This window comes from Rana temporaria, chromosome 11 (assembly GCF_905171775.1).
Source record: "Rana temporaria chromosome 11, aRanTem1.1, whole genome shotgun sequence".
NCBI lineage: Eukaryota > Metazoa > Chordata > Amphibia > Anura > Ranidae > Rana > Rana temporaria.
In genome coordinates this window covers 146,993,846-147,016,458 of record NC_053499.1, presented here as the reverse complement: position 1 = coordinate 147,016,458, position 22,613 = coordinate 146,993,846, and the positions used below count along the sequence as shown (strand labels likewise).

The window sequence follows — 22,613 nt, the reverse complement described above, 5'->3', positions numbered from 1 at the left end:
CACAATGTGAGATTTCCTGCAGTAGTTTGTGTCTCTGCCCCTCCCACACTGGTGAGATTTCCTGCAGTAGGTGTGTCTCTGCCCCTCCCACAATGATGAGATTTCCTGCAGTAGGTGTGTCTCTGCCCCTCCCACAATGATGAGATTTCCTGCAGTAGTTTGTGTCTCTGCCCCTCCCACAATGGTGAGATTTCCCTGCAGTAGTTTGTGTCTCTGCCCCTCCCAAAATGTGAGATTTCCCTGCAGTAGTTTGTGTCTTTGCCCCTCCCACAATGTGAGATTTCCCTACAGTAGGTGTCGTCTTTGCCCCTCCCACACTGGTAAGATTTTCTGCAGTAGTTTGTGTCCCTGCCCCTCCCACAATGGTGAGATTTCCCTGCAGTAGGTGTGTCTCTGCCCCTCCCACAATGATGAGATTTCCCTGCAGTAATTTGTGTCTCTGCCCCTCCCACAATGTGATATTTCCCTACAGTAGGTGTGTCTCTGCCCCTCCCACAATGATGAGATTTCCCTGCAGTAGGTGTGTCTCTGCCCCTCCCACAATGATGAGATTTCCCTGCAGTAATTTGTGTCTCTGCCCCTCCCACAATGTGATATTTCCCTACAGTAGGTGTGTCTCTGCCCCTCCCACAATGGTGAGATTTCTTGCAGTAGTTTGTGTCTCTGCCCCTCCCACAATGGTGAGATTTCCTGCAGTAGTTTGTGTCTCTGCCCCTCCCACAATGTGAGATTTCCTGCAGTAGTTTGCGTCTCTGCCCCTCCCACAATGGTGAGATTTCCCTGCAGTAGGTGTGTCTCTGCCCCTCCCGCAATGATGCAATTTCCCTGCAGTTGTTTGTGTCTCTGCAGGAGTGGTGATTGGAGAAGCAGGGGTCAGATACTGGAACCAACCCCCTGTGGCTCCTCCTGCTGCATCACGAATGGGAGGGAGGAGGAGGAAAAAGCTGTAGGAGGAGCCACAGGGGAATTGGTTTCAGCAATAAGGCAGTACAGCTGGCCCTCCCTGCTTGTCAGATGCATGGGGCCCCCTGCTCATCTGATGAGGGCCGGTTGTACTGCTTCATCAGTGGCCCTGACCTGGATTTAGATCTGCTGCTGACTGAATAAATATATTAAAACTTTCCATAGAGCTCCTTTAAATGTGTCGTCATCACCGTTCTCAAATCTTGGAATAACAATGACTATAACCTACCTGAGCCACCCTGGATGTTGGCATTCCACACCGGTATTGGCCACAGCATGCTGGCACCGCTGGTACTGGTGTAGAGGAGGAAAAGCTCGTAGAACACAGGCTCTGACACTGCCTGGAAGAGGTTGGACACGGCCAGCGAACACTGAAATCACAGAATGATGGTATTACGGGGCAATGAATGGTCCAGCATTAATGCAGGAGGAATTTCAATTGTAACAGCCATCTGTGGCAGATAACAAATCTTCTATTTATTTATATTATACGAAAAAAACATTGCTGTAAAACTCTGCAATGTTGTTGAAGTGCAGAACTTTATTTGTCCACAAGATGGCGCTGCCCAACTGTCACTGTATTACAGTCACCAAGAGCAGTCTGGGAGTCTTGAAGAAGGATCCTATCTCCAGCCATTCATGGGCTGATGATTTAAAGGGTCACTAAAGGAATTTTTTTTTTTAGCTGAAATGATTGTTTACAGGGCATAGAGACATAATAGTTAACTGATTCCTTTTAAAAATGATTAAAAAATAGATAAAAAAACAATCATATAATGTGCCTGCAGTGTAGTTTCGTTTTTGTTGTTGTTTGCTGGTTCTCTGATGTACAGAGAGCCACTAGAGGGCAGTCAGCCAATAGAGAGCAGTGATACTTTGTCTAAAACTCCTCAGCACCAATCCAGTTTCGTTTTACACACAATAATCACATTAGTGACCACCGTGAGAAATCTCCCAGTACTGTGGTTATCAGGAACAGGCAACCAGGAAGTGTCCAGAACAGAGAGGATTTACAGCAACATTAAAAGCAAAAACGAACCATGAGCACATGAAACCAGGACTGCAGTAAGGTAAAGGAAGCTATTTAGCTAAAAAAAAAAATTCCTTTAGTGACCCTTTAAGAAACTTATGCCCCGTACACACGATTGGATTTTCCGTCGGGAAAAACCTTGGATGGTTTTTAGTACAGAATTCCGCTCAAGCTTGGCTTGCATACACACGGTCACACAAAAGTTCTCTGAACCTTCGACCGTCAAGAACGCGGTGACGCACAACACTACGACGAGCCGAGAAAATTAAGTTCAATGCTTCCGAGCATGCGTCGAATTGTTTCCGAGCATGCGTCAGGAATTTTGTGTGGCGGAATTGCTACAGGCGATCGGAATTTTTTCCGTTGGAAAAATAGAGAACCCGCTCTCAATCTTTTGCTGGCAGAAATTCAGCCAGCAAAAGTCCGACTTAGGCTGCATTCACACCTCGGCGTACAAAATCGCTGCGTTTTGTCCCGCGAATTGCGGCGACAAATAGCAGCGTTTTGTACCGCGATTTGCGGCGACAAAACGCCGCGATTGTGAATGCAGCCTTCACCCCCTCTATGGAGATGGTTCACATCTCCTATGCCGAACGCCGAAAGCCGCCTGAAAAAAAGGCCCGGGACTTTTTTCAGGCGTTTGGCGTTCGGCGTGGAGATGTGAACCATTGGACTTTTGCTGGCGGAATTTCCGACCGTGTGTACGCGGCATTAGCGCTGTACTTATACGATACTCGCCATGTTTTTTGCTGGGGTCTGTTAATGGAATAAAAACACAACACGGCTCTTATTCTTGCATTCCACCGAAAACATATCCATGAAAAACACAAGAGGCCGACCGAAGTCAGAACAACAAGTCACAAGATCGATCATAATAAGCTCTAAAAGGGACCCGCGATGAGCCAAACTACCGTATATATCGGCGTATACCGCGCACTTTTTTGCCCTGAAAATCGTGCAAAATCGTGGGTGCACGGTATACGCCGATACCGATTTCCCGCGCCGAGTTTTGAATACTGCGCCGACATATACCGAGCTCAGTACACTCGGGTATAGTCGGGCAGTCTCGGCTCCTTCCGCACTCACGTCCTGGACGTACAGGACGTCAGCGCGAGAGTTGCCGAGCATTGCCGACAATACACGAGTGTACTGCGCTCTGTATATGTCGGCGCAGTATTCAAAACTCGGCGCGGGAAACGAGCGGGGAGGACGCCGGACCCGACGAAGAGGACACCCGAAGCCCGCAGAAGGACGCCGGACCCGACGAAGAGGACACCCGAAGCCCGCAGAAGGACGCCGGACCCGACGAAGAGGACACCCGAAGCCGCAGTACAAAAATAAACTTTTTCTCCACAGGAATGGGGGCAACATTAGGGGTGCGCGGTATACGCGGGAGCGCGTTATACCGCGATAAATACGGTAAATGTGGAATAAAATACGACATTTATTTATTTATTTTGTTTGGAGGAAAATAATGTTAAAAAGGTAACACACTCGTGTGTGGACTAACATTCCATCTTAGTTAATATGTCACCAACAGAGAGGGCGGCGGGAGGGGGGGGGGAGGGGGTTTACCCAACCTGCACTGCTTGGCCTTTGTTAGTTAGAGTTCAGCATTATGGAATCCAAATTGAATAGTGAAAAATAAACGCTTGGGTGATAAAAAGCAGCAGCCAACACCATACCTGGATACAAAGTATACCGACATTAGAACCACAAAGTGTAGTGCTACACATAATAAATGCAAGAAAAAATAAAAAAATACATTTAAATTAAAAAATTCAACAAAATCTGTAAAAAAAAAATAGCACTGCAAATTGCAGTGCAAAAAAAAAAAAAAAAACGCGTGGGGTCCCCCCTCAGAATCCATAAAAAAATAATGTTCTTTAGCATTATTTGCTGGGAAGCAAAAAATTGGGGCGTCTACCCTTCCACCCGCCATGTTAGGTTTTAGGTGGGTGGTCAGGGTGGAAAAACACAGATCAGCCAATTGCATTAGGGTGTGCACCTCGAAGCTCAAACACATGCATGCATACATTTATTCTGACGTGTCAGTGGGGCAGAGATTGGTGTTGGTAGGGCAGTGGATGGCGTCAGTAGTTTTTATTTTTATTATTTAATTGTTTATTATTTTTTACAATTTAATTTTTTTATTATTTTTTTACATTTTCATCAGGGGGATTTGCTAAAATATCAGGGGTTGAAACTGGGGGAATCTGCGCCACCCAGGGTGTTTGGTGGCTGGCACGGTGAATGGTGTCTGTAGTTTTTATTTTTCTCATTTTACTTTTTATTATTTTTTACAATTACATTTTCTTTATAATTTCTTTTACAATTTTTTTTAGGAGCCCATCAGGGTGTTTTGCTCAAAATTCAGGGGTTTAAACAGGAGGAATCTGCGCCACCCAGTGTGACTAGTGGTTAAAACAGTGGATGGTGTCGGTAGTTTTTATTGTCATTTTATTTTTTACAATTTTATTAAATTTTTTTGCTTTTTGTTTTTTTAGGAGCCCCATTAGGGTGTTTTTCTAAAATTTTAGGGGTTTAAATTGGGGAAATCTGTGCCACCCAGGGTGATTAGTGGTTGACACAGTGAATGGTGTCAGTAGTTTTTATTGTTATTTTATTGTTTATTATAAAAAAAAAAATAAAAAAAAATGATACATTTTTTGACAATTTTTTTTAGGAGCCCAGTCAGGGGGTTTTGCTAAAATTTCAGGGGTTTAAAACAGGGGGAATCTGCGCCACCCAGGATGACTAGTGGTTAAAACAGTGGATGGTGTCAGTAGTTTTTAGTATTATTTTGTTTTTTTTGCTTTTTTGTTTTTTAGGAGCCCTGTCAGGGGGTTTTGCTAAAACTTTAGGGGTTTAAACAGGGAGAATCTGCAGCACCCAGGGTGATTTGTGGCCGACACAGTGGATGGTGTCAGTAGTTTTTATTGTTATTTTTTTTTTTATTACTTGTTTAAAAATTTCAGGGGTTTAAACATGGGGAATCTGTGCCACCCAGGGTGATTAGTGGTTAACACAGTGAATGGTGTCTGTAGTTTTTTATTTTTAGTATTGTATTATTATTTTTTATAATTTTTTACAATTACATTATTTTATTATAATTTTTTTTTACATTTTTTGGAGCCCCGTTAGGGGGATTTGCTAAAATATCAGGGGTTTAAACTGGGGGAATCTGCAGCACCCAGGGTGATTTGTGGCCGACACAGTGGATGGTGTCAGTAGTTTTTATTGTTATCATTTTATTTTTTATTATTTGTTTAAATTATTTTTAATTTTTTTATCAGCCCATTAAGGGGGGTTTTGCAAAAATGTCATGGGTTTAAACATGGGGAATCTGTGCCACCAAGGGTGATTAGTGGTTGACACAGTGAATGGTGTCTGTAGTTTTTATTTTTTAGTATTGTATTATTATTTTTTATAATTTTTTACAATTACATTTTTTTATTATAATTTTTTTTTACATTTTTTGGAGCCCCATCAGGGGGATTTGCTAAAATATATCAGGTGTTTAAACTGGGGGAATGTGCGCCACCCAGGGTGATTAGTTGCTGACACAGTGGATGGTGTCTGTAGTTTTTATTTTTATCATTTTATTTTTTATTATTTGTTTAAATTTAATTTATTTAAATTTTTTTTATCAGCCCCGTCAGGGGGATTTTGCAAAAATTTCAGGGGTTTAAACATGGGGAATCTGCGCCACCCAGGGTGATTCGTTGCTGACACCGTGGATGGTGTCTGTAGTTTTTATTTTTATCATTTTATTTTTTATTATTTTTTTACAATTTTATTTTGTTTTACAAGGGCACCGTTAGGGGGCTTTGCTGAAATATCAGGGGTTTAAAGAGGGGAAATCTGCGCCAAACAGAGTGATTAGGGTGTGCCCAGGCACACCCTGTGTGCACGCCTATGTCAGCCGCCTATTTTTACTGCTCTTTTGCCACCTATGTGCAATAGGCCTTAAACCTGTCTCACCAAAACCTGCATAGTTATACTATCCCTATGTATATATAAAAAAAAAAAAAGTGAGTGATGACATCACTGTGAAAAATGAAGAAATCCAGGAATAAAAAGGTTCACTTACTGACAGACTGTAGTAGGTACCGAATTTAAATGCTGCATCCCACGTGCTCTGCGTATTCGGACACATCTGCAATAAACAGTATACATATATTATATATATATCATACAGAGAAAGCAAACGCCCATCATTACCCCAACCCGGGCCAGGGTGTAAAATATACTGCTACTTCACAGATACAGTTTAGTACAAATACTGTCAAAGAAAAAAACACTAAATACACCGAAGAATTCGGCTCCACGTTCCAGCGACGCGCCGGCCGGGGCTCCGCTCCTCTCCCCCCCTCTCCGGCCGGCGTCTTCATTCCAAGTGTGAGCATCCGGCCGTGACAGCTTTAGGCTTCACGGCCGGGCACCCACTGCGCATGCGCGAGCAGCGCTGCGCCTTGCAATTGGACAGGCGATCGCCTGGGACCTGTCACGTGTCCCAGGTGATCGCCTACTGGGAGGGGCTGCAGAAAGGCGATTAGGCTTATTCGCCTTTGCAGCCCCTCGGCGGAAGGAGGAAGTGGGACAGGAATAGGCTTTTCCCATTCCATAAAATGTTCTTTTATTCTGGAAATCAGTGGGGGGTGAATATAATGAAGACTTCAGGATTTCCCTGGAAGCACGACTTCTCTCCTGAGGTTGCTAGGAGGTGCACTGTGCACGACAGGTCGCTACAACCAGATTGGGGTACATCCAGTGGTCGATTCAAAGGGCTCCTACACACAGATCAGACTCACCTGTAGAGTTCCTCCTTTGAGGGTCTGCCAGCCGAGAAAGTTTCCACGGAGGTCGTATTTCGCCAACTGAAACTGGATCTGTTATGAAATACAGCGAGACGGATTCTTAAAACTTGTTTTATATAAAAAAATCATTTTTTTTAACAGGTCTAAGAGACAATTAGGAAGAGATCAGCATGAGATCACATGCCCCCCCCCCCCCCTCCATTTCTGGCTCCTCTAAAATCTCCCACTGCTGCAGACTGGCAGTTGAACTTGGGGACACACATAAACAAAAAAAAAAAAAAGAGCGTTGTGTTAAGGAGCCCATTTATTTCGAATGGGCTGCAAAACACCTAAAATGTCACACAGCAGATTTTTTGCAATGCACTGCAATGCCAGACTGTTCTTATCGGTGCAATACAGCCCAGGTGTGCAGAAGTGCGCTGTACTAGTGCATTGGATTGTTACTCAGTGTAAATAGGACTTAAAGCGGAGTTCCACCCAAAAATGGAACATCCGCTTTTCGGATTCCTCCCCCTCTCCGGTGTCACATTTGGCACCTTTCAGGGGGAGGGGGGAGCAGATGCCTGTCTAATACAGGTATTTTGCTCCCTCCCACTTCCGGGCATAGATAGTGGAGCCACCTGCTGCTTACTAGTGTCTGGCGCCTCCTCTGTCCTCTGGGAGACACACAGGCCCAGATTCACGTAGGAGGGCATATCTTTGTGCGGGCGTAGCGTATCCAGGGGCGGACTGACAGCTCATGGGGCCCCCGGGCAAAAAAAGATCATGGGGCCCCCTGTGTCTCCGCCCACGTTAAAGCTACATTCACACAAAGTCCCACCTACATATTGCACTGCCCACATTGCATGCGTTCAAACAATTTCTCTACACAATGTTCAAAATAAATGTTTATTATAGGAATTAAAACATTCTTCCCACTGATCACCAATGTAAGGGACATTCTTCCCACTGATCACCAATGTAAGGGACATTCTTCCCACTGATCACCAATGTAAGGGACATTCTTCTCACTGATCACCAATGTAAGGGACATTCTTCTCACTGATCACCAATGTAAGGGACATTCTTCCCACTGATCACCAATGTAAGGGACATTCTTCTCACTGATCACCAATGTAAGGGACATTCTTCTCACTGATCACCAATGTAAGGGACATTCTTCTCACTGATCACCAATGTAAGGGACATTCTTCTCACTGATCACCAATGTAAGGGACATTCTTCTCACTGATCACCAATGTAAGGGACATTCTTCCCACTGATCACCAATGTAAGGGACATTCTTCTCACTGATCACCAATGTAAGGGACATTCTTCCCACTGATCACCAATGTAAGGGACATTCTTCCCACTGATCACCAATGTAAGGGACATTCTTCCTACTGACCACCAACGTAAGGAATATATATAGGGAATAACACTCACTTAGGCTGGATTCACACCTATGGCATTTTTAGTGCTTTTTGCATTTTGCAGATTTGCACTACAGAACGTGTTCCATAGGAAACCATGATAAATGGATTGTTGTGCAAATCTGCAAAATGCAAAAAGCACAAAAAATGCCATAGATGTGAATCAGGCCTTAGTGCAGGTTCACACTGAAAGCGGGAATGAAATTGTGAGAGACAGTTCAGCTAAACTTGTACGATTTCATACCCGCATGTCAGTGCGAATTTGGCGGGTGATTTCAGAGACATCTGTGCGGGTTGCTGCACAGATGTCTATGGAAATTGCACCAAGAAGTTGCCAAAAGTTGTACAGAAACTACTTTTAGGAATTGGTGCAGCGCCACAAATGGGGCATTGCACCGATTCGGGTAGTGCCATTGCCATGCGATTTGACATGTCAAATCGCATGGTAAATTTCTTCAATGTGAACCAGGTCTTAGTGCTATTCCCTATATATAACACTGATATCTGTACACTGAGTGGCATTCAGTGTACCAAATATCAGTGTGCAGGGGCGGACTCACCATTTGGTGTGCAGGGGCGGACTGACCATTCGGCACTGCCCGAGGGTCCCATGGTGGGAGGGACCGGGCCGGCTCAGCCCGCCCCTGGAGGTGCCCGCAGCAGCGGCAGCTTATCATACACAATAAAAAAAACTGAGTCTGTAACCCCGAGAAAGTAGTGCCTTGAACCATTAAATCCCACTAGCTAGGATGATGTGGCTGCTGTAAGAGAGGGTCGGGAGGTATGAGCTGGCCGGGATGGATGGCTCATCATGTGCACTAGTAAATAGCAACTGTCCTGACCTGACCTGCTACCTGGTAAATAAGCCCACTGTCACAGCACAGGGCAAGAATGTAAAGAAACAATCAATTCAGCATGGCTCTTATAACACAGATTAGACTGTCACAGTAACTGTAATCACAGTGCTTTCATTATTTATGACACTGACCTGCTTCTTCACACAAGGCAGGTCAGAGTGGATGCCGTTCATTCCTGTGTCTGTGCTGCAATTATGTCTGCTCTGCCTCCGAGTCCAGCAGCTCCTTCAGACAATCCTCCGCGGCAGTGACTTATGGCCCCGCCCCCTCAGCTGAATTCCACAGGGGGGAGAGGTGGCCAGAGCGCCTGTCACAGTGACTGTACATCCCCGCACGGCTCTGAGCCATCCATCCGGGGCAGCTCATACCTCCCGAGCGGAGCGAGCCTACAATAGTCACATCACCCACCCAGGATTTAATGGTTCAACTCAAGGCATCTCGGGGGTACAGAGTGCGTTTTTTTTTTTTATTGTGTAGACATAGAAGCTGACGCTGCTGCAGGCACCTCCAAGGGCGGACTGAGCCGGGCCCGGGCCCTCCCACCACGGGGCCCTCGGGCAGTGCCCGACTGACCGAATGGTCAGTCCGCCCCTGAGCGTATCCTAGATACGCTGCGCCGCCGTAACTTAGAGAGGCGAGTACCGTATTCACAAAGAACTTGCGCCCTAAGTTACGGCGGCGTAGCGTAAATGGGCCGGCGTAAGCCCGCCTAATTCAAACTAGGCTGGTAGGGGGCGTGTTGAATGGTAATGAATCGTGACCCCACGTAAATGACGCACCTAACGAACGGCGCATGGGCACGCATGCTCAGTATCACGTCGTATTTTCTCCCCAACTTACGCCGGCTCAATGTTTAGTCGACGTGAACGTAACCTACGCCCATCCCCATTCACGGACGACTTACTCAAACAACGTAAAATACGACGCTGTTCCGACGTCCATACCTTAACATGACTTACCCCTGCTTTATGAGGGGTAAAGTTACGCCGGTCGGACGCCTTACGTAAACAGCGTATTTTAATACGCCGGGCGCAAGTACGTTCGTGAATCGGCGTATCTAGCTCATTTGCATATTCAACGCGGAAATCAATGGAAGCGCCACCTAGCGGCCAGCGTAAATATGCACCTAAGATACGACGGCGTAAGAGACTTACGTCAGTCGTATCTTATACAAATTCTGGCGTATCTGATTCTTTGAATCAGGCGTCGAGATACGACGCCTCACATTCAGACTTACAACGGCGTATCTAGAGATACGCCGTCGTAAGTCCTACACAGTAGGGACCAATGGGATCGCGCAGCGCGAGTCTCACATGCGCAGTAGGGAACAAGGCTGTTAAGCTACAAGGCTTCTTTTCCTGATTCCCTTACCGAAGATGGCGGCGCCTCCACCCGAGAGACAGATCGGCTTTGGGTGCCGACATCGCGGGCGCCCTAGACAGGTAAGTGTCCTTATTTTAAAAGTCAGCAGCTGCAGTATTTGTAGAGAACTCCGCTTTAGTACCCCAGAGTTGGGTTTCCACAACAAACAGTTTTTAAATTACACTCCCTGTTTTAACAACGATCCTAACAAGGAAAGGAGGGAGGCTTCAGGAAACATGCCCATGTAAAGAGCCGCTGGGAGCTGCTAGGATCAGATTGGATTGCATGCAGCCTGTTCATTCTGAGTCTAGCCCTATACCACAATAATACACACATACCACACAGGCGCAGACTTTGCTGAGGACTGTCCCTACCTGAGCGTTTTTCTGGAAAGACAGGTTAGATGGTGCTGTGGCCCCCAGCTGGCTCACAGTGCTGTAGATCAGTGCAGGGAGAACATCCTTTGAACTGCAATATTAATAAAATTGTCCTTTCAGTAACAAGACCCCATGAATAAATAAATCCCACAATATATACTGACAGTATAATTTCTCAGAAAAGCTCCACCTTTTATCATTAAACAGCCGTCCTTGAGCTCCAGTCAATGACTTTGCCTAGGCTGAGATGATGTCATCAGTCTGCTGCAGGCATGAGGAAGCATTTCCTCAGTCTCCCCTCCACCAGTGATCAGACTGTACATTGTGGCCCAGATTCTCAAAGGAGATACGCCGTCGTATCTCTGAGTCTGAGCGGTCGTATCTATGCGCCTGAGTCATAGAATCAGTTAGGCATAGATTTCTATTAGATCCGACCGGCGTAAGTCTCTTACGTCGTCGGATCTTAATTGCATATTTACGCTGGCCGCTAGGGGCGTGTACGCTGATTTACGCCTAGAAATATGTAAATCAGCTAGATACGCAAATTCACGAACGTACGCCCAACCGACGCAGTACAGATACGCCGTTTACGTTAGGCTTTTCCCGGCGTAAAGTTACCCCTGCTATATGAGGCGTACATGCGGCATAACAATGTTAAGTATGGACGTCGTTCCTGCGACAAAATTTGTAAATTTTACGTCGTTTGCGTAAGTCGTCCGTGAATAGGGCAGGGCATCATTTACGTTCACGTCAAAACCAATACGTCCTTGCGGCGTACTTTGGAGCAATGCACACTGGGATATGTCCACGGACGGCGCATGCGCCGTTCATTAAAAACGTCAATCACGTTGGGTCAGGGTTAATTTACATAACACACGCCCACCTCTTCACAATTTGAATTAGGCGGGCTTACGCCGGCCTATTTACGCTACGCCGCCGCAACTTTCGTTTGAGAACACGGCACTTGCCTGTAAAAGTTGCGGAGGCATAATGTAAATGGGATGCGTTACGCCCGCACAAAGAAACGCCGATCTACGTGAATCCGGGCCTGTGACTTTGTAGCAGATCACAAGGTCAGAGTCTGCAGGAGGGGCTGGTCAGGATGACTTACCCTATGCTGCTGTATAGGTTGTAGGCCGTGCTGGTGGAAGAAAAGGCGTTCATGATGACCATGTTGGTGAGGGCCTGACAGGCGGTGAAGTTGGCGTTACCCTGTAGATGGGGGGGAAGAGTGAAATGATGGAACAGCTGCCCATATTGACATATATATATGAATTTGTAAAGTGCAAGAAATGTTATACACACGGAGGTATTCACAAAAATGAAGTCATTTTTGTGAATACCCCACGCCCGCCACGCGCTCTGCGAGTGTGATCGCGGGTCCCATGGACTCGATGTCCGCCGGGTGCCCGCAATCGTGTCACGGAGAGGCAGAACGGGGGGATGCCCATGTAAACAAGGCATTTACCTGTTCTGCCTAGTGACAGGACACTGCATCCTGTCATCACTCCCTAGGACACACTTAACACCTTACTCGCCCCCTAGTGGTTAACCCCTTTCACTGCCAGTGCCATTTGCACAGTGATCAGTGCATTTTTATAGCACTGATCGCTGTATAAATGACAATGGTCCCAAAATAGTGTCAAAAGTGTCCGATGTGTCCGCCGCAATATCGCAGTCACGATAAAAAAATCGCAGATCACCTCCATTACTAAAAAATATATATATATATATATATATATATATAAAAAAATGCCATAATTCTATCCCCTATTTTGTAGTCGCTATAACTTTTGCACAAACCAATCAATAAACGTTTATTGCGATTTTTTTTTTTACCAAAAATATGTAGAAGAATACGTATCGGCCTAGACTGAGAAAGAAATTCGTTTTTTAAATATATATATATATTTTGGAGGATATTTATTACAGCAAAAAGTAAAAAATATTGTTGTTGTTTTTTCAAAATCGTCGCTCTCTTTTTATTTATAGGGCAAAAAATAAAAACTGCAGAGGTGATCAAATACCACCAAAAGAAAGCTCTATTTGTGGGGGGAAAAAGGACATCAATTTTGTTTGGGAGCCACGTCGCACGACCGCGCAATTGTCAGTTAAAGCGACGCAGTGCAGAATCGCAAAAAGTGGCCCGGTCCTTTAGCTGCAAAATGGTCCAGGGCTTAAAGCGGGAGTTCACCCGAAAAAAAAATTTTAACATTAGATTGAGGCTCATTTTGTCAAGCAGAATCGGGTGTTTGTTTTTAAATCGTAGCAGTACTTACCGTTTTAGAGAGCGATCTTCTCCGCCGCTTCCGGGTATGGTCTTCGGGACTGGGCGTTCCTATTTGATTGACAGGCTTCCGACGGTCGCATACAGCGCGTCACGAGTAGCCGAAAGAAGCCGAACGTCGGTGCGGCTCTATACGGCGCCTGCGCACCGACGTTCGGCTACTTTCGGAAAATCGTGACGCGATGTATGCGACCGTCGGAAGCCTGTCAATCAAATAGGAACGCCCAGTCCCGCAGCCCATACCCAGAAGCGGCGGAGAAGATCGCTCTCTAAAACGGTAAGTACTGCTTCGATTTAAAAAAAACTACCCGATTCCCCTTCACAAAATGAGCATCAATCTAATGTTAAAAATTGTGTTTTCGGGTGAACCTCCACTTTAAGTGGTTAGAATACACCTATGATAAAAATGATAGACCCTTCATTTCTTTGTAAGTGGGCCAACTTACAAAATCTGTAGGGGATCAAATTATTATTTTCCCCGCCGTATTGTCGGCTTCAGACCGATTCGAAGAATCGGCTCCGACCCTCCAGCTGTATCGCGCCTTGAGGCGATTTAGTTTGCGTTTGCATCGCTATACAAGTCACTCACTCACCTGCTATAATTGTAGCTTACCTGACACACATCATAACTGGAGGAGAGATACAAAGATTCCCAGTACGTCACGGCGGTCAGCGCGCTCTGCGTGAGAAATAATGGCGTCATGTACACAAGAATTCAAAGAGAGCGATCGTCAGACCACCTGATACAACTGACTGATGGCGACATCTGAGCAGATTATCATTTATATTGTATAATAATCATTCTCTAAACTGCTATAGGAATGCATTATGGGGCCCCCGGGCAATAGGAGACTATGGGGCCCCCTGGCAATAGGAGATTATGGGGCCCCCGGGCAATAGGAGATTATGGGGCCCCCGGGCAATAGGAGATTATGGGGCCCCCTGGCAATAGGAGATTATGGGGCCCCCGGGCAATAGGAGATTATGGGGCCCCCGGGCAATAGGAGATTATGGGGCCCCCGGGCAATAGGAGATTATGGGGCCCCCGGGCAATAGGAGATTATGGGGCCCCCGGGCAATAGGAGATTATGGGGCCCCCGGGCAATAGGAGATTATGGGGCCCCCGGGCAATAGGAGATTATGGGGCCCCCAGGCAATAGGAGATTATGGGGCCCCCGGGCAATAGGAGATTATGGGGCCCCCGGGCAATAGGAGATTATGGGGCCCCCCGGGTAATAGGAGATTATGGGGCCCCCCGGGCAATAGGAGATTATGGAGCCCCCCGGCAATAGGAGATTGTGGAACACCCGGGCAATAGGAGATTATGGGGCCCCCGGGCAATAGGAGATTATGGGGCCCCCGGGCAATAGGAGATTATGGAGCCCCCCCGGGCAATAGGAGATTATGGGGCCCCCGGGCAATAGGAGATTATGGGGCCCCCGGGCAATAGGAGATTATGGAGCCCCCCCGGGCAATAGGAGATTATGGGGCCCCCGGACAATAGGAGATTATGGGGCCCCCGGGCAATAGGAGATTATGGGGCCCCCGGACAATAGGAGATTATGGGGCCCCCGGGCAATAGGAGATTATGGGCCCCCCCGGGCAATAGGAGATTATGGGGCCCCCCGGGCAATAGGAGATTATGGAGCCCCCCCGGGCAATAGGAGATTATGGGGCCCCCGGGCAATAGGAGATTATGGAGCCCCCGGGCAATAGGAGATTATGGAGCCCCCGGGCAATAGGAGATTATGGAGTCCCCGGGCAATAGGAGATTATGGGGCCCCCGGGCAATAGGAGATTATGGGGCCCCCGGGCAATAGGAGATTATGGAGCCCCCGGGCAATAGGAGATTATAGGGCCCCCGGGCAATAGGAGATTATGGGGCCCCCGGGCAATAGGAGATTATGGGCCCCCCGGGCAATAGGAGATTATGGAGCCCCCGGTCAATAGGAGATTATGGGGCCCCCGGGCAATAGGAGATTATGGAGCCCCCGGTCAATAGGAGATTATGGGGCCCCCGGGCAATAGGAGATTATGGGGCTCCCAGGCAATAGATTATGGGACCCCACAGTATAGACACACACGTACAGTATGCATACACACACTGAGAAGGTACTGGAGAGGCAGGACAGCTATAATTTTGGGATTTTATAGACCAAAATGATGTCGGTAAGGGACATTTCAGGGACAGATTTTTACATACTGTCCCTGGTTTTACTGAGGCTGGCAACCCTGATGGGGCCCCCTAGTGGCATGGGGCCCTCGGGCAGTGCCCTAGTGTCTGAATGGTCAGCCCGCCCCTGTCTACGAAATAATGCCTAGTCAATTTGATATAAACTGGACAAGGGGGCGGAGTCTTCCAGGACCATGACCTCATCGTCTACATGTACAATTCGTTGTCACCGATGGGAATTACCTGTGGGGACGAGACGCAAACACCACCGATCTGCAAAGAAAAAAAATAAAAAGTTATTATAGAGAACCAATGGGAAAAAAAGGAAAAAAAGGGGTCACTTCTGGATGAACCCTGTTACCTGATTGGCTGTCGGACAGACGCAGTTAGAGCCGTAAGTGGGCGGGCACAGAACACACCTGGAACACACAGCGATACATTGTAACGGCGCAGAGACAATCAGCCGAAATACATACAGGGGATGGATTTTTATGTATACCGCGAATATTACCAACAGACATCTGATCGCCGATAACACAGAATTCTTATACAATAAATAAAGAGAATAGTTTCAATAGCAGCAAAGCTGACAAACGGTCTCCTAAGATTCTCTATATTGTGAGATTTTACTTACTGATCGCCGGCGCCGTTTGGCATCGTGTTTCCCGCACACGTTACGCATGTGGAGGAGAGAGTCATATAATCTTCTTCTAAAATACACAAAAAAATATGAAGTTATTAATCCACATAGCTCTGACCTATACCGCAGCGCTGTACAGAGGACACCGAACCAGTCACATCAGTCTCTGCACCAGAGGAGCTTACACTCTAATGTCCTCCCCACAGTCACACACTATTATTATACATTTATATAGCTCTGACATATACCGCAGCGCTGTACACAGAGGACACCGAGCCATGATCATACATCTCTGCACCAGAGGAGCTTACTCTCTAATGTCCCCCCCACAGTCACACACTATTATTAGTATTTTATATTTATCTATATAGCTCTGACATATACCGCAGTGCTGTACAGAAAACACTGTACCCGTTATATCTCTGTACCAGAGGAGCTTACACTCTAATGGCCTACCACAGCCACACAATATTATTATATAGCTCTGACTTATACTGCAGTGCTGTATAGGGAACACTAAACCAGTCACATCAGTCTCTGTACCAGAGGAGCTTACACTCTAATGTACACAACAGTCACACACTATTATTCCTATACATTGATATAGCTCTGACATATACCGCAGTGCTGTACACTGAGCCAGTCCCTTCAGTCCCTGCAGCAGAGGAGCTTACACTCATCATTAGCGTCTCTTATTACCAATCACATGACCCGTCTCCTTACCGCTCACCGCTCCGCTTCCACACGCACACGTATTTGCGTTACAATTCAGACAGACTCTCTGGTCGAGGGAAACCTTCTGTCCCTGTTGGGACAGAAAAAAACAAGATTAGTCATTTTACCGACACCCATAAACAGCGCCTGAAATTAGTGTAAGCTCTTCTGACCAGGGCCCCTTTAATCCTCTTGTATTTTATTGTATTATAACTTGTATTGTCTCCCTTTTATATTGTAAAGTGCTGCGTAAACTGTTGGCGCCCTGGGGAGCGGGCATTTTTTGATAGAGGGCACTATTCGACAGAACAGAGGCTCTAAGGGGTTTTTCTCCTGAAGGGGCATGGCACTCCTCCTTAGAGCCCTCACTCCTGATGCAAGCAGTGGGAGGAGTTATGCAAAACACTGCTCTGATGGGCGGGTGTCAGTCTGGAGGAGTGGGCGTTCCTATGACAGCTGCACCGCCCACATGTGATGCCGAGCTTCCAAGATTGAAATCCAATGATTAACCACTTCCATACCGGGCACTTACGCACCTTCCCGCCCAAGCCAATTTTCAGCTTTCAGCGCTGTCGCATTTTGAATGGTAGTTGCGCGGTCATGCTACACTGTACCCAAACAAAATTGGCGTCCTTTTTTCCCCACAAATAGAGATTCTTTTGGGGGTATTTGATCACCTCTGCGATTTTTTTTTGCGCAACTAAAAAAAAAGACTGAAAATTTTGAAAAAAATTACGTTTTTATTTTTTTCTGTTAAATTTTTTTTGTAAATAAGTAAGTTTTCTCTTTCAATTACGGGCACTGATGGGCACCAATGAGATGGCACTGATGGACATCGATGAGGTAGTACTGATGGGCACCGATGAGGTGGCACTGATGGCGGCGCAGGTATGCGGCACTGATGGGCAGCACTCATAGGCGGCACAGATGGGCACTCATGGGCTGCACTTATGGGTGGCACTAATGAGTACTTGTGGGTGGCACAGATGGGCACTGATAGATGGGCACTGGGCATGAATGAGCACTGAGGGGTGGCACTGATGGACACTGAGGGGTGGCACTGATGGACACTGAGGGGTCCATGTTGCCAGTCAGTGCCCATTTGTGGGCACCGATTGGCATCTATTCTTTTTTTTTTTTTACTGCCCTTTTTTTATTTTTGTTACTGATGGGCACCGATGAGGTGGCACTGATGGCGGGGCGCAGGTATGCGGCACTGATGGGCACTCATAGGCAGCACTCATGGGTGGCACAGATGGGTACTCATAGGCGGCACAGATGGGCACTCATGGGCGGCACTGATGAGTACTTGTGGGTGGCACAGATGGGCATTGATAGGTGGGCACTGGGCATGACTGAGCACTGATGGACACTAAGGGGTCCATGTTGCCAGTCAGTGCCCATTTGTGGGCACTGATTGGCATCTATTCTTTTTTTTTTTACTGCCCTTTTTTTGTTATTGCCCTTTTTTTTTCTGCCCTTCCCTGGTGGTCCAGTGTGGGCATCCGAGGGGGGGCTGCGCTTATAAACAATCAGCGCGAACCCCCCCCGTCAGGAGAGCCGCCGATCGGCTCTCCTCTACTAGCGTCTGTCAGACACGAGTGAGGAAGAGTCGATCAACGGCTCTTCCTGTTTACATCGTGATCAGCCCTGATTGGACACGGCTGATCACGTGGTAAAGAGCCTCCGCCGGAGGCTCTTTACCGAGATTAGAGGTGCGGGGTGTCAGACTGACACCCCGCATCACCGATCCCCGCGCTGCGTGCCGGCATGTAATTCTGCAGGACTTCAATAGACGTCCAGTCAGGATTTCAGAACCACTTCCCGGACGTCAATCTGTTATTGACCGGGCGGGAAGTGGTTAAAAAGGGGCGGCCCCCGGGACAGTCAGGTCAGGGAGGAAAGGTCTAAACGATGCTGGATGTCCTCCAGCCAGGAAATTAAATTAGCTCTGACTTGCTGCAGCTTCCAATGCACATTGTGAGAAGCTCACAGTGTGCAGTGAAACCAGAGGAAGCCATTTCAGTCCAGGTGAGGAGCCGCTACAACTGCACAAGACTGAAGGGAAGGCCGGAGGTTTGATGGGGTTGGTTTTTTAGATGTGACACCTTTGTGTTAAGCAAGGAGGACATGTCAGTAGAAAGGCGATTTCCCATAATAATCCCCCATCTGTGGATGACTTACCGCCGCACACTGCGTACAGGTGACCTGGGGGGATCCGAGGGTTGTCACGGCGGAGTCGCTCGCACACGTACATCTCACACCTGGAATCAGCGACAACAAATCAGCGACATTCTCTTCTAATTGATTGAACTTCCTGTTTTCTAATCCTTTATTCTTCTCAAGCAATTTAAATACAAACAATAGAAGAGCGGCGTGTGTTGGGGGGGGGAGGGGATCAGATTCCTTATTTTGCAGCGCTGGGGCGCAGCGCTCATTTCCCAGCAGCAGGGGGGGGATAATGTGTGGGCAGTAGGTATAAAATTGTCAATGAATACAGTACGGCCCCTTTCACACCGACACGTTTTTATAAAAATCGCGCCTGAAAAAAATCGTGCCCTGCAGGCTTCAAAGTGAAAGTCCGAAGCGTTTTCACACTGAAGCGGTGCGCCCAAAAAGTCCTGCTAGCAGCATCTTTGGAGCGGTATAGGAGCGCGGTGTTTACCGTCGCTATGCCGCTCCTTCCCATTGAAATCAATAGGAAACCGCAATAATACTGCCGGCGGTAAAACTTTGAGGAGAAGATATGGACAGCCGCACACCAAAAAAAAAATTAAAAAGGTGGCCTTTAATGGTAAAGGGAGAAAAGGCACTACAAAACACAGCAGGCAGCGGGGTATATCGCGACGCGTTTCGCACTGGGGTTCAGTGCTTAGTCATAGCCGGCGGTATTGACCCTTTTCCGGCTGCTAGCGGGGGTTAAAACCGCACCGCTAGCTGGCCGATTATCCCAAGAACATACGACGGTATAGCCGTGCTAAAAATCGCGCCGCTTTACCGTCACCGCACCTCCACTGCCCTGTGTGAAAGGGGCCTTAGGTCAGCACATGTAAAAATAAAATAAAAAAGTGTTACTAAACCCAGGAGGCTGCATTCTCTACATCTGGTCTCCCACAGAACATGGAAATGCAATTATTTTAGTAAATATAAACAGCTAAATACCGCATTAATCGGGGTATTGCGCGCTCCGGCGTATAGCGCGCACCCCTAAAGTGGACCCGCATTCCTGTGGAAAAAAGATTTTTGTATTTACAGTTTTGGTGTCTTGCGCGGCGGCCTCGTCGGGTCCGGCGTCCGTCTGCTGCTTCGGGTGTCCTCTTCGTCGGGTCCGGCGTCCTTCTGCGGCGTACTCCTCGCTTGTTTCCCGCGCCGAGTTTGAATACTGCGCCGGCATATACCGAGCGCAGTACACTCGTGTATCGTCGGGCAGGCTCGGCTACTCTCGCGCTCACGTCCTGTACGTCCAGGACGTGAGCGCGAGAGGAGCAGAGACTGCCCGACTATACACGAGTGTACTGCGCTCGGTATATGCCGGCGCAGTATTCAAACTCGGCGCGGGAAAGCGGGTATCGGCGTATATCGTGCAACCACGATTTTGCCCTGATTTTCAGGGCAAAAAAGTGCACGGTATACGCCGATAAATACGGCACCTTTTCTCACCAGCAGTATATAGCAGTCTTGTGACTTCTATCAGTGTCTGGTTAAAGCTTGTAGGAGGAGTTTTCATTCTCCCCTGACTGTCCTATGAGGATTCAGTACCCCTGACCTGGACAGTGCGGTTCTGTGCTGATCACATGCATCTTCCCAAGGAAAAAATTAATAAAAAATCTCTCTAGCAATACACACCAAACTGAGCATGTGCAGAGTGCCCCCAAGCCTCTGTCATATCAGGAGACCATACCCACGTATGGCCTGCCTAATGCTGTGGTAATACACGATACAAAAAAAACTTTCAAACCCATTTTTCGAAAAAACGAACATTCGGCCGGGAGAGTAGAACAATAGTGGGGTAGATTCAGGTAGGGGCGCGCACTGATACGCTACGCCGCCGTAACTTACAGGAGCAAGCGCTGTATTCACAAAGTACTTGCTCCATAAGTTGTGGCGGCGTAGCGTAAATGGGGCCAGCGTAAGCGCGCATAATTCAAATGTGGAGGGGGGGGCGTGTTTTATGTAAAACGTGTACATATCCCAGTGTGCATTGCTTCCAAGTACGGCGCAACGGCGTATTGGTTGACGTGAACGTAAATTACGTCCAGCCCTATTCGCAAACGACGTAAAAAATTCAAATTTCGACGCGGGAACGATGTCCATACTTAACATTGCGTGCGCCTCCTAATAGCAGGAACAACCTTACGCCGAAAAAGCCTAACGTAAACGACGTAAATAAATTGCGCCGGGCGTACGTACGTTTTTGAATCGGCGTATCTAGTTAATTTGCATAATCTACGCCGACAACAACGGAAGCGCCACCTAGCGGCCAGCGTGAGAATGCACCCTAAGATACGACAGCGTAAGAGACTTACGCCAGTCGTATCTTAGGCTAATGTCGGCGTATCTAGCTTTCTGAATACAGAAATTAGATACGTCGGCGCAGCTTTGGAATTACGCGGCGTATCTATAGATACGCCGGCGTAATTCTTTCCTGAATCTACCCCAGCGTCATCATGATAAATCATTTAGTGGACATCATTTTTTTTTTTTTCACATATACCAAGTGCAAACAGTTTGGACGGGCAACATTAACACTTTCCAATTTATCGTTCGTTCAGCAAAAAATTTTCAAACTTTTATGCTCAAAAAACATCCCAAACGATTACAGATTTGCGCCGGCATAACCCTTTCCCACGCCACCCAAAACTAGAAACCTTTTGCGTTTGGATACATTTTAGGATAACGATCTGCATTCTACGAGCGGACAATCGACAAACGAACGCACAGCTTAGCCGATCGTTTGCATTCATTCCTAGGGAGGGGACGCAGGCAGACACATTGGGGTACCTGACCCCCCACAGACATGAGATTGCGGATTGATCCCCTCCCCCATAACTTACCGTCCGACGCCTGGATCCCTTGATCGCATGCGATGCAGGAATATTTGGCCACATTGTAGAACTGGCTTCTGGAACAATTGCCAGGCTGGAGGAAGGGGATGGAGGTGGACTGGCACAGGCACTGGGCAGGCAGAAGCAGCAGCAGGTAGTAGAGAGGGGTCAGTGCTGAACGCAGCATGGTGAGATCTCTCTCCCTCTCTGAGCTCAGCTGTGACTATGACAACACAAAGCAACACTCACCCTGCTACAAAGACTCACCCTACTGGTCAGAACTGCTAACTGACACCCTGCAAGTCATGTGACCGACACCCCTCCCCCCAACATGCACAGTACACAGACTTCCCAGGGAATGATGGGACTTGTAGATCTTTTTTTTCTTCTTTGGTAAATTGTACTTCAAATGTAACAATCGGTCAAAAAGTTACAAAGTACCATAGAGAGGATATCATATAAAAGGGGGGAGGGCTATGCTGGCACAGCGATCAGACACTCAGTCATGAGAGTAAAATCTCTGCAATCAATCGCTTTTCAGTATGGTGCCACACAAGCGATCAGCATTCGTGCGATTACGCAAATCTGTTGCGCCGTGCTTACTGTGCACAATTAACCACTTGAAGACCTGCCGCTTTTTGTTTAGATTTAAAAATCCGGGTTTTTTTTCTAGAAAATTACGTAAAACCCCCCAAACATTATTATTATTATTATTATTATACAGGATTTATATAGCGCCAACAGTTTGCGCAGCGCTTTACATCAGGGAAGACAGTACAGTCACAATACAATTCAATACAGGAGGGATCAGAGGGCCCTGCTCGTTAGAGCTTACAATCTAGAAGGGAGGGTCAAGTGGAACAAAGGGTAGTAATATTATGGGGCAGATTCACGTACCTCGGCGCATATTTGCGTCAGGCGTAGCGTATCTAA

The 22,613-nt window shown here is 47.2% G+C and overlaps 1 protein-coding gene across 1 annotated transcript in view; it reads right to left on the bottom strand.

Annotated features, from left to right (window-relative positions):
• LOC120917835 (meckelin-like) overlaps nucleotides 1-21,921 on the bottom strand; it is a 38,902-nt gene extending 16,981 nt beyond the window's left edge. The window contains exons 1-12 of the mRNA XM_040329397.1: nucleotides 21,690-21,921; nucleotides 18,820-18,899; nucleotides 16,645-16,726; nucleotides 15,916-15,991; nucleotides 15,643-15,700; nucleotides 15,525-15,554; nucleotides 13,722-13,787; nucleotides 11,933-12,033; nucleotides 10,819-10,912; nucleotides 6,808-6,885; nucleotides 6,087-6,152; nucleotides 1,193-1,334 (exon numbers count right to left, since the gene is read on the bottom strand). Of these exons, the coding sequence (XP_040185331.1) occupies nucleotides 1,193-1,334; nucleotides 6,087-6,152; nucleotides 6,808-6,885; nucleotides 10,819-10,912; nucleotides 11,933-12,033; nucleotides 13,722-13,787; nucleotides 15,525-15,554; nucleotides 15,643-15,700; nucleotides 15,916-15,991; nucleotides 16,645-16,726; nucleotides 18,820-18,899; nucleotides 21,690-21,867 (1,051 nt within the window). The 5' untranslated portion in view covers nucleotides 21,868-21,921. The remainder of the gene's footprint in view (nucleotides 1-1,192; nucleotides 1,335-6,086; nucleotides 6,153-6,807; nucleotides 6,886-10,818; nucleotides 10,913-11,932; nucleotides 12,034-13,721; nucleotides 13,788-15,524; nucleotides 15,555-15,642; nucleotides 15,701-15,915; nucleotides 15,992-16,644; nucleotides 16,727-18,819; nucleotides 18,900-21,689) is intronic.
• Between the last annotated feature and the right edge of the window lie 692 nt (nucleotides 21,922-22,613).